Below are 16056 nucleotides of genomic sequence, written 5' to 3' on the forward strand. Positions count from 1 at the left end.
CGCTGCTGGTTTTTATTGTCACATCATTTGCAACAAAATGTATTATTGTATAGCAGCTGTCCACGCGGATGCATCGCTCACTCAAGTAGGCGAGAAACAGATGTCGAACGCTGCCGAACGCGGAGGCCGAATGTGCCTCTTTGTCGCTCGTTGAGCGCTCTCGCTTGCACTTCAAGCCTTAAATGGAACGCCTCAGAGCGAGGTAACGCCGCACGAGTCATGTTTTTTCGTGCGTGCAGCCGGCTCCATGGAATTATAAGACGTTGTCACGTCAAAAAGTAACATCATTTTCAGATACTAAACTAGAATTTTGAACCTAGATTTTAAATGAAGTTCCCCAATATATATCCAATTCACCGAAAATAGAATTACAGCAACAGATTACAACAACCTGCAGCAAACATTTTAATTTTTGAGCGTGTTTTATTACCACCTGTAAAGCTATTATTGACACCTGGTGGCCACCATTTCGTTAGAAAGCCCATAAATTCGACCAGAATAGCCCTGTTATGTGTGGGAAATGGCAGTTGCCCGATTAGAGGGAAACCTTAGATTTTCCCGCTCCGAAAATAGTATTCAAACAAATGAAGGTAGTATATTTTGTTTAGTTAGCTTTTTTAATGCAATAACGAATTTTGCTTATTAAATTCAGCCGATGAATACTTATTACAATTTGTAAATAAATACATATAAATAAATGAGTTTAACGATTACCAATGTTGTAGTTTAATTTGATCAATCTCTTTTGTAGGTAGGTACTTTGAACGGGAATATTTTTATTCCGAAATAAAAGGTGATTTGGAATGTATTAATACTAAACATTCTTAATGTTGTCTTAAGCAGATGAGATTATCATTTATGAACTACGTTCATGCCAGGTTAAACCATTTTCTATAAAGTACTTTACCACAATGTAGCTGAAAATGAAAAAAACAACAGAGCGGAAAAAAATAGAAGCGTTCGAGATGTGGTGTTGGCGAAGAATGCTCCGCATACCGTGGCCCGCCAAGAGAACAAACAAATCTGTCCTCGAGCAACTTCGTATAGAAACGAGCCTGTCGACGATTTGCTACCAGAAGGTTCTTGGTTACTTTGGTCATATTGCTCGGCGTCCACCAGACAACCCTGAAAGATTGATTGTGGTGGGCAACGTAAAAGGGAAAAGACCCGCCGGCCGGTCACCAAACCGTTGGTCGGATCAGATAACTGCGTTCACTGGACTCTGTTACGAACGCCCTGAGAGAAGCCGAAAACCGAAGCAAATGGAAGCTGAGGGTACAAAGAGCCACGAAGGGCTTTCAAGGACACGATGATATTCGCCAAATTTTAATAATTGTGCTAAACGATGCTGTTGTACAGATTATCTAAAAAGTTTGTTGCACACGTAATGAACTAAAAGTATCTTAAGATCGGACAATTACTTTGACTAGAAATAGAATAGGGTTTGAAGAATAAGATTCGAGATGTTATAAGCCGTCTTCTTTTATACCATGATCCGAGGTATTAGATATATAGATACTTTTCTCACCAACAACAGGAGCTTGATAAACCAATATAAATTTTCTAATATACGGATTCGATCAAAATGTATTCTATAACGTGTCATGAAAAATTTCACTCCAGTTTTGTAACTTAGTCGAATGTAACTTAAAAGGTATCATAAATATCATAAATTATAATATTATAAATACCTTGCGCTTCTGCTCTGCACTGCAACTGCTTAATATAAATTGTGCAGAGGTTTGGGGTTTGGTCCAAATAACACGTGAGATAATTAATTGAGAAATTTTAATGAAACTGCTAATATAGTATTATGCTAATTTTTATTTATTTATTGCTTGGATGGGTGGACAAGCTCACAGCTCACCTGGTGTTAAGTGGTTACTGAAGCCCATAGACATCTACAACGTTATTGCGCCACCCACCTTGAGATATAAGTTCTAAGGTCTCAACTCAAGTATAGTTAGTTACAGCGGCTGCCCCACCTTTCAAACCGAAACGTATTACTGCTTCACGACAAAAATAGGCAGGGTGGTACTATCTACCCGCGCGGACTCACAAGAGGTCCTACCACCGGTATTTAATTAAAGATTACTTTATGCCAATATCTATCTTATGCATTTTTAGATCAAATTTGCGCATAGAGATTAGAAAGATCCAAATATCCTAGGGCGACAAAAGTTACGTCCTTTATTTCTAATTATTTTTTCTCTTTATTTACCTGTTTTTCCTTTTTCATGTAATGTAATTGTTGGGTAAAAAATACGTATTTCTCATTAATATGTAAGTATTTTTATTAAATGAAATGCTTATAAAATACTAATAATCGGTTGGTTCTTTAAATTAGAAGGAAGAAGAGCATACAGCCCGTAGATAACACGTGATCATATTTGCTGGAGCTCAACATTAATGTCAGAGTATAGCTAAGCGGTTGGTTACCATTTAAGACTCATTTGAAGAATCATAAGCGAAAGCGAACAATATGAATATTTTGCTGATGTCGTTCAAAAGAGTTTCAATAGTATTAATAGAAAACTCAATTAAGCTCAATAATTATTTAAGCTCGCTCGGTCTTCTTTAACTTGGGATCGCTACATAATAGATTCGCTTGGTCCAAAGTATTAATTTTCAATGACAGATGCGCTTTAGATTTTCGAATCGAATTCATCACAGTTCGTAAATTATTCAGGAAGAGCAGTGAGCTTTTTGCATTCAGGAATTCTATAGCGAATTGTAATTTCTCATGCGATATTCATGAAAATTTAAGAAAAACTTTATTTTATTTTCATTCAATTTATGTTATCATATTTAGTAGTATATCAGTTTTGTATGTAATTTATGTATTACGATCCTATTAAAACCTAAACATCACTTCGCTGTGAAAATTGCGATTATTTTTTGGCACACGTGTTAAAAAACCTACATTTGTTCAATATCCACCACTTCTATGCCACTCAAAATATAATCCAATAGTTCAACAACTTAAAATATTCATTAGACGGTTTACAGTATGGTATGATAATTTGCAGGTGTATCATTTACTCAACTGTGTAGTACGCTTGTGTATTGCTTGTGTGTCCAATCACTTCGTAAATACTTACGGTACCTACAAGGTTGTTGTGTGTTGACGTTGTGAAAGATTTATTTGATAGAAAATCGTATCAACAAATCGATACTTTTTAACAAAGGGATGTATTTCATGTATTTAATCGATATTCATATTAATAGCAAAATGTAGCGTAGCTTAATATTTATTTATTTGCTTAAGGCTCAGACAAGTATTTCATTTTATTAATTCAGGACGAGAATTAAAACACATTTTTCATAGAAATTTTATTACAACATAAATAGACTAAGAAGGCATCTTTGGTAGAAAGCGTAACACTATTTTAATGTTTAAAACATTTGGTTGACAATTGAAAACATTTTAATATATTCTATTAATGATATAACATTCTAAAACATTCCTCACTAGCAAAATAATTGCACTAATTGCAAATTGTCATGATATAGGTTCATTAAAAAAATCACCGAAATTTTACCAAAAAAACATGATTACTGTCTAACCAGACATCTTTAATTTAGAAAAAAAAACAATGCTGTATCTCAGTTCATTTCCCAGACCAGAGTTTCAATCAAAATGAATTAGTTTATGCTTTAATTGAAGTTTTATTTTTTAAAAGCAGATATTGTTAATTTATAAGCCGGTACAAAAAAATTCAACTAAAATCGAAAAAAGAAAATGATGCGCGCGCAACTTAGTGCACGTGAAAGAAGTGAAATTTCTTTTGTGTATTATTGTGGTTTTCTTCATCTTTTATTCTTAAATCAAATTTCCCTTGTAATAGAGAACGCCGTGTATAAGAGAAACGACCTATATAGTTCGCTTTGTCCTTTCGATCTTTCCACGGTGGAGTGGTTCGCGAGACGCTCTGTCTATTTTCTCACTCTCGTTCTTTCTAAGCTGTATCTTTTCTCTCTAGCCGTAACGAATCTGTCGCGAGTTAAATTTTACTTTCAACGCGCTCAAAGAAATTTCACTTCAAAATTATGTAAAGTATGTACTAAATTAGTTGAATTTCTTAAAAATAGTTATATTAGATTTACAGCATTACTTTAAATTATTTCATATTTGTGTGATATTTCTTAATGACGAATTAAATAGTATATCATCTTTAATAAAAAAAATATGTACATTAAATTAACTTAACTCATATTTGGAATAACCGAAGATTACTATTTCATTTGGTCTTTCCTTGTACATTCAACTTAAAATATAATTTGTATTCATTTCTTAAGGATTGTCACAATACATACATTGTTTAATATTTAATGATGCAATTATGAACACTATTTCGAGTTAGTATACATGCGTACACGTTAGAATACATGCATTCGGTAGCCGTGTTTCTGCCCACGCATCGATCATTATTATACCTTTAATGGCTTTTTAATTAACGCTAAGAGCTCGTGAAAATATTTTTAAAATATTTGTAGCGTACATGAGAGTCAATACTGGGAAATTATGTAATACGATTGTTAATTATTATGTAAAAATTTTCTCATGCAAAAATGCCCGTAAATTGAAAACGAATTCGATTCCCTTTGATATGTACGAATGAATTCGAGCATGCGTTCATCATCGTAATTTGAAAGTAATATTCATTTTTTTTGGCATGTTATTTATTTCTTATTGAACACAGAAATATTTAAATGACTATGGAATTTTACTCGATGAATTCGGACATTACATTAATTAACTCCAACTGTATATTATAATATATGGAATAAATTAAACAGCGGAATGCTTCCCGGTGATAATCCCCGTGGTCTTATTGTACTCGTATTCCTTGTGACCTTTGTCTGGCCTCTTGTGACAGTCCTCTAAATCACCGTTGTCTCTCAAAAGACCTTTTTCATCGCTGTAAATCAATGTCTACTTCATAATATGACACTTGTCATCGTGACACATGTCAAGTGACTTTGAAAAAGTTTGTGTCATTGTGCTTCATTGTTGATGAGTTCAGAGTATCGGTTGTTAAAGTGTGCTGGAAGCTATGTTTTGTTTATTGTGAAGTCGTTAACTTGCGGATAATAATATCTCAAAGTTAGAGGCATAAGGTCGGATATCCACGGTCCACTAGACTGAGAATGGATTTATGTAAATTAATAGATGGTTTAAATTATAAAATATTACATACAACACTACATTGTTTGTGTAAAATGAAAAGTAAGCAAATTATGACAATGACAATTTATGACAATTTAAGCAATCACGCCACGTTACCTGGTCCCGTGTTAAGCTCGTAAAGAACTTGTGTTACAGTTACCAGATAACGGAAATAAATGTAAGATTTTTTTATTATACACATACATATATTTAATATACATCCATAACCCTGGAAAAGACATTTTTTTTAAATATTTATTAAACAAACATCATCCCTCGGCGGGATTCGAACCCGCGACCCCTTGTGTAGTGAGAAATATAATTATTAATATTATTAATATTATTAACAATTATATATAAATAACTAAATATAATTATTATAAAATAATAAAATAAATAAATAAAATAATTGTTATTTGATCGTTTTGGATTTGTTTCATTAATTCTTTATATGGTGAAAATCGGTGTTGCCTTACGGTTTCGTGTTCTTTAGTGTGCTTCTGAAATTTGTAAATTGTATTTTGATTGGAGATACTCTGATAATAAATATGAACACCATTTAACTGCATCCTGAGATTATGTCTTATTTACTAACTTCAACTTTATAATATCGTTTTCATTATGTTTCGACCTACAACTTTAAGTGGAAACTAAATGAGCAATTAGTGTCATAGCTTGTGTGTGTGGTATTGTGTGTAAAATATCCTACGAATACTCTTTGTTTCTCAACAAAGTAAATTAACAAGTGATTGTTCTATGAAAATACTATTTTAGAATATCAATACTTTAATTATGTACACAATAAACTAAAATATCTTTAGAAAACTGATCTTACCGTGACTTCAACTCGTCGTCTTTGGTTTTCTTCGAGCAACATGTCGCAATGATACCCTGCTTCCTCCAAGCACAAAGCACTAAGTCTAGTAAAACTAAACATATGACAACTACAACTACAGCTATGCCTATTATAGCCCCGGCCGACAATAAGCCCAAAGTACTGTGTGTCGATAGCGCTGTAACAAATATTTGGGTTTTAAATTACTTGTGAGCTATTTCTAAATTGCCGTTACTAATCGAGGCCTATAAAATCAAAGGCAGCTAAATCCAATCTGTCAAATATTCAGGTAAACTACAAAAATCGGCCCTAAACACGTTATTACGGATCCTCTCGATCCATCGAAGTACTGCTCTTGCTAGGGCCAGTGTTAGCAACACTCCCGGTTTGAGAAGCTGAAATAACTTTGTTCGGGTAGCTACGATATTCTTTATTTTAAAGCAGATTTATAAAGAATGAGAATATTACTAATAATCTGAATGATAAAACTTCGTTTATTAGTAGTTAGTACAGAGTAAAAATACAATTTTTGAACTGAATTTGTTAGAGATTTTAGATAACACACAATATTTTAACCAAATTTTTTTTTTATTAATACGTAATAGCAAAAAATTGACCAAACATTTGTAATAATACTAATGAAATTGCAAAAAATACCTGCAGTTATTAGTGTGATATTTGAGGGCGTGGAGTTTCCTTGTGCATTATGCGCTATTATCTCAACGAAGTAAGTCGTGTTGTGTTCCAAACTTCTCAAATTGAATTCAGTGTTTTCTCCAATACGTTCTTCTCCGCACAGTTCCCCGTCTGAATCATCGTCCACCTAAAATTCAATTGTAACCAACTTTAAAACAGTAATTTTAATAATTTTTTTGTCTTAATTAGTCAAGAGTCGTCAATATTTTCGTCAGATTTTATCTTATTCTATACATTTAAATATACAATACAGCGTAGGTAAGCCCTTCGTGAGATGAACCGATGCTCTACTGACATACAGTGGCGAGAATCTCCTTGACGGACCACAGCATCAGTCAATCGAACTTTGGAGGATACCTATGTCCAATAGTACACATTTTTTTGACGATAATAATGAATTTCGATATGTGTAGTACATATCTTATATTACATATTAATTCGTACTAGTATTCGTTTCTTATGGAAGTGATTCATGATAACAGTAACATGTGTAGCTTCAGGATCGATTATAATGACATGGCTCGATACTAGAGAATTGTATCGCTTCGAAGTAGTAGTGGTCTAAAGGAGAAGACGTCTGGTGCATTCGTAGCGAGCGATGTAACTGTACTAGTGTTGTAATCTTGCAGGCAGATAGGTACGTATTTTTGTAATGAAATATGTAGTTAACGCATGTTTACGAATTACCACTTCCACGATGAATTAATGAGACAATATAAAAAAATATATAATCAAGCGGTACCACCTCCCTATCTATTTCGGCCGCGAAACAGTAATGCGTTTCGATTTGAAGCTTTAAAAGCCCACCACTATATTCACTGTCTATTGTCTATTAGCTTAAATTACAATAACTGCTTAGCAACATGTGTGTCCCATTTTCACCTGCACATTTATCTCATTTAAAACGAAAAAGAACACATCACCGATACACTAACTTGAGAAAGAAAAGCTCATGCATTTTCACTGTCATCTATATAATTTATATATAACGATAATACAACATTGAAATTTTAAAAATCCGATCCAATTGATGACACAAAATTGTCTATGAATTACGTATGCTAAAAATACAGTTTTGTTATGGTGAAATCACGGAACAAAAGTGCAGCAGAGATAAAAGAAACAGATGGAACTCGTAATAAAATGCAAATTGTTTCTGTAAAGCAAAATTGGAATTCAACGAACAACAGAACTCGTTCATTGCACAAATGATGAAATATTAATGTACTTTCTTACAAAGTTCCACCGGTACTTTTGTTAGGAAAAAAAAAACATGAATAGAGAAGAATTTTTACACTACTGTGTTTTGTTATCAACTTTTGTCGACATTATTGTGGAATTTTATTTAAATTGATTTTTCTGTAGTGAATACTTCTTTATCGTATTTTTAATTTGAAAGTCGATGAAATAATAAAGCGACAAAAGAGATCTACGTAATACACCTCCAAAAGAGTTAGCTTGGAAGAGAATATAATTAAATAAGTCTGAAGGTTACACGCCTACGACATGTGAATTGTACACATATTTTTTGACTTAAATACATACGCCAGTTAGATTACGGCTGTTGTATATGTACATGAAAGCTGAAGCCATACAAAGCTGAATGTGAGAATACTTCACACCAGAAATATGTAAGCAAAATGGCTTAGCCGTTCATATAGTTACGAAAACAAGGTCGTCAGAATATATCTAATGAAATACGTACTTAACAAATGGTGACTCTAAAATCTCTCGCTCTCAATTTAAAATTATTATCCACTTTACTGGTGGTAGGACCTCTTGTGAGTCCGCACGGGTAGGTACCACAACCTTGCCTATTTCTGCCGTGAAGCAGTAATGCGTTTCGGTTTTACCGTTGTAACTATACTGAGGCCTTAGAACTCTATCTCAAGGTGGGTGGCAGCATTTAAGTTGTAGATGTCTATGGGCTCCAGTAACTACTTAACACCAGGTGGGCTGTGAGCTTGTCTACCCATCTAAGCAATAAAAAAAAACGTAATTACTAGTAGTAGAGCGTCTTATGGGTTCGCACGAGTCGGTACCGTCAGTTTGCCTATTTCTACCACGTAACAGTAATGCGTTTCTGTTCGAAGGCAATCACTGTCCTGTAAACCTGAAACTCTGAACTCATGTCTGATTACGAGTGGTGGCCTTTACGTAATTGTTGTCCATGGGCGCCGGTAACCACTTAACGCCAGTTGGGCCGTGAGTTCGTCCAGTAATTTAGGAAATAAAAAAGCGCGTTACTTACTGGACAATATCGTACGGCGTAATAGTCGATTGAATCTCCATTGTCTGCGGGCGCTTTCCATTTCAGTACGTTGTCCGGGCTCTCAATTTGCACGTAATCCGAGTCTAGGACCGGAGGCTCTGGTACTGATCTATTTCATTTTTATCTATTTATTAGTTACAGGGAGTAAAGAAAATGGCCTAGAAGCCAAAAAACGAAAAAACCACTGGCCTAAATAATATTTATTTACTAAAAACGAAAACGTAGGGCAAAGCTAGTCCCATTTTTTCAGCAAAGGCTTAATATATTTTTATAGTCCTATTCAAAATGAGTTATCGGAGCTTCATAAGTCCGTTATGAGAAACATGTTAAGAAGTGTTATTCATTTTTATTATGAATAGCTGAGTCCCGCGATTCTACGCATGACGTGACGCGATCTGACGCCGCAGGACAAAGCTACTCTAAAAAAGTAGCATAAGTTACTCCTTGTATCATCAGCTACCTATCAATTAAAGTCCCGTCAAAATCGGTCTAGCCATTCCAGAGATAAGTCGGAACAAACAGGCAGGCAGACAGACAGACATACAAAAATTTGTAATTGTAAAAAATGTTATTTTGGTGTATTTACTGCATGTATATATATGAATAATATATTCATATGCATGTAGTAAAAAGCGGTTATTTCAATATTACAAACAGACACTCCAATTTTATTATATGTGTAGAAAACACTTTTTACGGCGTTCTTATAACGAGGCTATAAAATTCCGATGGCTGATTATAAATAAGATAATTAGAGTTTAATCATATCAAAAGAATATTAGATTTTAGTACTGCGCACAATTAATCTGACAGGACAGGAGTCACACAAGATATGAGATAACATAGTTCCGTTCCACTCTTATTAACGATTGATTCTAAACAAAACAAATGCTTGAATCATCGAAGTATTTCTTTTAACTAGTGGTCCTTCTGTAGTCGAAATTCGACTATAATTGATTGAAATTATAAGCTTAGACATTATTATGGTTCTATTGTCAAAGGCTATAATACTTCAAGTTTTAATCATATTAATCTATTCTCAATTTCAGCACAGGCTTTATCAATAAATATGTAGGTATGCGTGTGTGTGTCAAATACATGGTAGTATGTGTAATGTTTTCTCTATTGATTTAATGATTTATTTATGCATAATTAAAAAAAATATTAGCATTCTGCACTTTTTCTCTATATTCTCCATAAGTGTGAGAAATTTTATACTCATCCATCCGCTCAATTTTCGTAAAAAGGAATACAAAATTTCTGCTTTACCTAATAATTTAGAGATAATCATTAATTCCTTGAGATTTGGCCTTAAAAACAAAATTTATGATATATTTTTGAACAAAAACATAAATGTATTCGAAAGTATGTTGATAAATGTGAAGAGATCTTATTCATTTACTGGTAGTAGGACCTCTTGTGAGTCCTCGCGGGTAGGTACCACCACCCTGCCTATTTCTGCCGTGAAGCAGAAATGCGTTTCGGCTTAAAACGTGGGGTAGCGGTTGTAACTATACTTGAGACCTTAGAACTTATATCTCAAGGTGGGTGGCGCATTTACGTTGTAGATGTCTATGGGCTCATGAGCTCGTTCACCCATCTAAGCAATAAAAAAATAATTTATTCTCAATATATCTTTACCTTTCAAGGGTTTCAAAAACGAGTGTCTCGCTCCAAGGTCCGGTGCCCACTTCATTTATAGCAGCGAATTTCACGTGATGCGTTGTATTAGGCTTCAGTTTTTCTAATTTGAACGGTCTATTTATAGCCCAAGTTCTGTTTAGATGTATATGAGTTATTTCATAGTTGGCCGCCTGGTCGTATTCCGCAGTGTACCCGATTACATCGGGACCTTCGAATTCACTTGGCTCTTGTATGGAAAAGGTTACTGATGTTGCCGCTTGTTGTTCGATTGTAACCTAAAATTAGACGTGTTTTTTTTTACATTTCATACTGAATTCACGTTTGAATGGCGCTAAAGCTCACAAAAGAAGAAGAATACGGAACGAGCTATTATTAAATTAATTTATTTCAGATAAAATATCAATCCATATGGGAATCGACATTCGTAATTTTAAAATATTCGTAACAGGCTGCAAGAAGTGAACACCCGTTACACGACATTAACATAAAGACTTAGAACGACTTAATCGTGTTCAGTTTTCTGGACTGAGACTTTCCAGTCCAGAAACACGCATGATGCCACAGGACTAATCTACATGTTTCTAGAATAAAAATAGCATAGCATACTCATAAAATTTCAGAATGCATGCATGAATATTTTCAAGGACTTGTTTCATTTGAATTTCGCGATAGCTATTGTATTTCTTTTTTTCCTCTACCTCTTTGCTGCTAGCCTAAGAGGCTATTCCAGCTATTAGAGCTTCTCGCGGAGGAGCAGGTGATCTCACGGGATCAGTCTGAGAGAATTTGCTAACACTAGCCCTAGCAAGAGCAGTGCTACTCAGAATATACTACCGGATAAGAAACGCGACCCATTGAGAAGATCCGGTGAGAAACTCAATGGACTGGGTCCTTGGGTTAGTTCGCTCGTTGAACTCTTCATCGTGATCGATGAGATCGACGAGAAAGGTAACCAATGCTTGAAGAGCCTAAAAGAACCTAGAGTGGATTATGGCGGATCTGACAATACATGTTTCGGATGACGGCGGCTTTGCGTTGCGCCGTCGCGGTCGGATAAGAAACTAATGTATCAATTTGTTATTGAAAAGAGAAAGGTATTACGAAAAGTCCAAAAGTCTTTTAAATAATCTTAATATTTTGCATCTCATTTTCAAGAATGCCTACAGATGGCTGTCTGTGTGTAATATTTTTATTGTCACGAGCATCAATTGCGTTAAAGTCGTTAGAATTATCAATAGGAAATAAAAGTTCAAAAACAAGTTCCTCACGTTGTTTACGACGGAAGGTACAAAGCCTTTCTTCAAAGTGATCGTCTTCGTTGCTTCACCGTAAGCGTTTTTAGCAACACATTCGTAAACTCCGTATAAAAAGTTTTCGTCAATATTTACAGGAAGGTATTGTTCCTGAGCATTGTTTAGTTTCTCTATTAGCTGTTTGTTTAACTCGACTTGTTCTGCTGTCGGTATCTCGTTACCTTGAAATCTAAAATACAATAAAAAAATATCTTAATAATTATTACTATTTGTAATACAATATGTGCTACATATTTAATTTTACTTTTATTCTGCCACCTACCTAATGTCATGATCTAGGATTTAAAAAAAAAACTTTAGCTATTATAATTCGAAATCTTGTTTGAAGATTTCCATGTTTTCTAGAATATTCTGTAGGCTTTCACATATTGTATTAGGTACGCTATTATACTTGATATTTATAAAAAAATTAATGACAAATATTTGTGCGATGCGCCTACAGTGACGTTAAATGCTGATTTCTGTAAATAATTTGCAAGTGAATAATAATAAAGTTGTATTTGATATATAATTTTTATTTTACTATTTTTCGTATCACATTATGCAAGGTATTGCGCATTTTTAATAGCGAGATTTTTAAACAACATTTTTTAAAGTATTTGTAATATAAGTTGGTCAAAAACACTGAACAAAATTATATGATGAATACGAGTATAAAATAAACTGTTCAAATTAATACGTCATTATTTTAAATACCATGTATTGATAAATAAAAAACCTAAACCTAACTCGCTAAAGGGTCAAGATACATGTTTAGAAATCTTGTGAGGTCAAAACTAGTCCTAACTAGAACTAGATTTTACACACTGTCTCTTATTTTAGGCCTATGACTTGTAGACTGAAAAGCACATAATATATGATACCGCATGATTCTTAATCTATGATAAAATGAAATACATAAAAACTGTTTTAAGCATACCTCCAAGATATAACAGAAGGAGGTTCGCTTTCGTGGGAGCAACTTAAATTGAAAACTTTAGCGTTCCAACCCCAGAGATCTTCGGTAGGATACTCAAAGTATGGTTTATGTAACACTGTCAAGTACATTGTCTTCGATGCATTACCAACTGAAATTTTGATTAGTGACGTTGAGTTAAACAGTACCATTAGTATGTTCAACCATCCTGCTTATTTCTAGAGCGAAATATGTTCCAATTTGAAGGGTGGGACAGCCGTTAAGAAATTTCATTAAAACTTCGAGCTCGTATCTCATAAAGTAGGTAGTGGCTAAACATGTCCAACAAGACTAGCTCCTACTAGGCAAATTAGAAAATAGACGGATTCTCGGAGGCCCAGAAATCTGTTCAAGTTAATTGTAATAGATCTAACAAAAAGCAAAAAAAATTATTGTATGTATAGATTTTTATTTCGATACGTCTAAGAAACTGTTAGGTTTTTCAAGTTTACTAACAATGTAACTGTTGTCTGCAAAAAAAAAAACGTGATTTTACACGAAAAATAATACTCGCGTTGTTTCTATTGGATGTGCTAGACTAAATCGTATATCCCTCAAAACTCTATGAGATGGTGTCACAAATTGTAAGCCATGTGTGCCAAATTGTGTACCATGAGAGAAAATTAAAGTTGGAAATTAATATAAAACATAAGCAATCAATAGAACCTGGTGAGGATCCGTTATCTAGAAAGTCGATGATAATATATTGGAAACATTATAGACACTCGTAATTATTGTCTTTGAAAGTTGATGCTTACCTTCATTGATCGCATTACAATAGTAAACTCCTTTATGAAATCGCTCAACAACAAATGACCAATCTAACGGTAGTTCAGTATGTTTTTCTCTGGAAAATAAAATTTGTAAAACACATGTACCAAAAATGTTGCCGTTCAAAAATCTGCTGGTGGTGGCAGCTTTACTGGTGGTAGGATCTCTTGTGAGTCCGCACGGGTAGGTACCACCATTTGTGCCCATTTCTGCCGTGAAGCAGTAATGCATTTCGGTTTGAAGGGTGGGGCAGCCGTTTTAACTATACTTGAGACCTTAGAACATATATCTCAATGTGGGTGGCGCATTTTCGTTGTAGATGTCTATCGGCTCCAGTAACCACTTAACACCAGGTGGGCTGTGAGCTCGTCCACCCATCTAAGCAATAAAAAAAGCTGCATTATACAAACTATGTACAAACCCATTTTCGTCGGAATCAAATATACTCGTTGTAACTGTGATGTTGGGTTTCGGAATTCCCAGAGCTTCACAGGCGATTTTGATATTGGTCCCTTCCTCGGCGGTCATGTTATCAAAACCAAATATTTCTGGTGGAACTAGTACCTAACAAAGCAGATTAATCAGTACTTGTTATCATAATTTAAATTATATTCTAGTCGAGTAAGGAATCGACATGTTTTTACCTCGATTAGTGCACCACTAGTAGAATTACCGGCCATGTTGTATGCAGTGCATTCGTAATAACCAGCATCATAGCCCTTTATATCATCAAATATTAATGTATTAGCTACTTGCTTCCATGTCTGATTCCCTTCATTGTTCGGACCCTAAAAAGTTTTGGTGATAGATGAATTCCAGGATTTTACTATAAAACATCCTTTAAAATTATCAAAAAAGTTTATTTTTGTGGGTACTTGTCCAGCAAACTATCTTACAGCTCATCTGTCGTTATTTGAGTTCATAGAGAATACAAAGGTGATTACTTTGAGACGTGAAGTTTTGAGGTCATTCATTGGTATATTTTTTATTTATTGAGCCTAGTACTGAATAAAAGAAAACCTAAATATTTCCAACATTTAATTTAGTAATAAGCAAATAAAAATAGTTTAGACTATTTTTAATTTAGAATTGCTTTGAATTTGCTTTTAAAGAAATGTACTTCCAACAACTTAAAGCAGATTAGTCTGGTCTTCGTAGATTTCTGTAAAATATAATTTAATGTAACTGTAAAATATTTAACTTACCGTGTACACTTTATTCCAAATATATTCAGGTTGTGGTTTAGCCTCCGCTATACATTCAACTGAAAGCTTTGAACCTAACATGACTATTGTATTAGGGATACTAATAATGTCCTGGATTATTGGTACGGTCATAACCTGTGATTAATATTAACACAATTTTAGTCTCTTATATAACATAGGTCGAACTGCATCAAAATATAATAATAGTACATTGATAATAGAGAGACGATTGGTCAAAAGTGTAAAAATAATTAAATTATTATTATTATTATTATTATAAATCATTAATTTCAAACAATCTTAATACGAGTATATACCTCAACTTTTATAAATCTATCAACTTCTTCCCCTGTGACCATAACCATTGCTGTACATTTATATGTTCCACCATCTTCAGTAGTTACGTTCCTTACTATCAACCCTTCCTTTGTGATTGAATATTTTTCACTATTTTGAATCTGAAATACATTTACATTAAAATAATCGATTACATTAAAATGTTGTCACGAATTCAATCGATTTTATAAGTTGAATATTTACTTCAACTAATGCGTTCTCTTCTCCTTTGTGCCATGTAATTAATGGAGGGTATTCACCGCGTGCTTCACAATTGATTCGTGAATCTTGCGATTCCATAATATGCTGAACTTCTGCAGCATTAATAAAGTACAATGGATCTGTAACATAAAGATGATTTACAGCACGTGTTAATCTCCGGTTTACAACAATTAGGTCATGATTTTATTGTTTTCATACGTACCATATGCTTCTATTGTATGAGTTTGAACATATTGTTGCCCTTCGAAATTTGTTATGCACTTGTAAGCTCCAGACATTGATTTGCTGACCTTTGGAATGTGAATATTTAGACCGTCGCTTTGTTTTTCGACGTAAATCAACGAATCTGTACCTGGTCTTGTTAAAACAAATGAATTTAGTAGTTATGTCGTAATTTACTAGCTATCACGGAGTTCTAATTCTATTCTATTTCCATCATTTAATACAAGAATGGAATTTGCTCCAAGTCTTACCCACATTCTTCTACTAAACCTCAGAGTGAATGAAGACTCATAACATTATGTCATTACAGTTTCTTACTATATTAGTTGCGCTTATTTTCGTGGTCATTTTTTAAGAGGATAAGACGTTCGGTGAATCCGTATTGAGCGATGCACCGGTGATCGAATCTCAGGCA

General features: G+C 34.0%; 1 protein-coding gene across 3 annotated transcripts in view; it reads right to left on the minus strand.

The window, feature by feature from the left end:
- Nucleotides 1–3318: 3318 nt before the first annotated feature.
- Nucleotides 3319–16056, minus strand: part of LOC114240921 (fasciclin-2) — a 31508-nt gene continuing 18770 nt past the window's right edge. Inside the window, exons 3-16 of one of the 3 annotated variants that reach the window (XM_028171601.2) lie at nucleotides 15622–15776; nucleotides 15402–15538; nucleotides 15179–15319; nucleotides 14862–14996; nucleotides 14301–14444; nucleotides 14078–14220; nucleotides 13644–13732; nucleotides 12850–12997; nucleotides 11886–12099; nucleotides 10615–10892; nucleotides 8953–9082; nucleotides 6663–6828; nucleotides 6006–6183; nucleotides 3319–4922 (exon numbers count right to left, since the gene is read on the minus strand). In XM_028171601.2, the coding sequence (XP_028027402.2) occupies nucleotides 4793–4922; nucleotides 6006–6183; nucleotides 6663–6828; nucleotides 8953–9082; nucleotides 10615–10892; nucleotides 11886–12099; nucleotides 12850–12997; nucleotides 13644–13732; nucleotides 14078–14220; nucleotides 14301–14444; nucleotides 14862–14996; nucleotides 15179–15319; nucleotides 15402–15538; nucleotides 15622–15776 (2188 nt within the window). In that variant the 3' untranslated portion in view covers nucleotides 3319–4792. Of the gene's footprint in view, nucleotides 5671–6005; nucleotides 6184–6662; nucleotides 6829–8952; nucleotides 9083–10614; nucleotides 10893–11885; nucleotides 12100–12849; nucleotides 12998–13643; nucleotides 13733–14077; nucleotides 14221–14300; nucleotides 14445–14861; nucleotides 14997–15178; nucleotides 15320–15401; nucleotides 15539–15621; nucleotides 15777–16056 lie in introns of all 3 variants that reach the window. The other 2 variants (XM_028171602.2, XM_028171603.2) reach the window with 2 other exon arrangements.

The sequence above is a fragment of the Bombyx mandarina genome, chromosome 18 (genome assembly GCF_030267445.1).
Source record: "Bombyx mandarina strain Sakado chromosome 18, ASM3026744v2".
NCBI classification, from domain to species: Eukaryota; Metazoa; Arthropoda; class Insecta; order Lepidoptera; family Bombycidae; genus Bombyx; species Bombyx mandarina.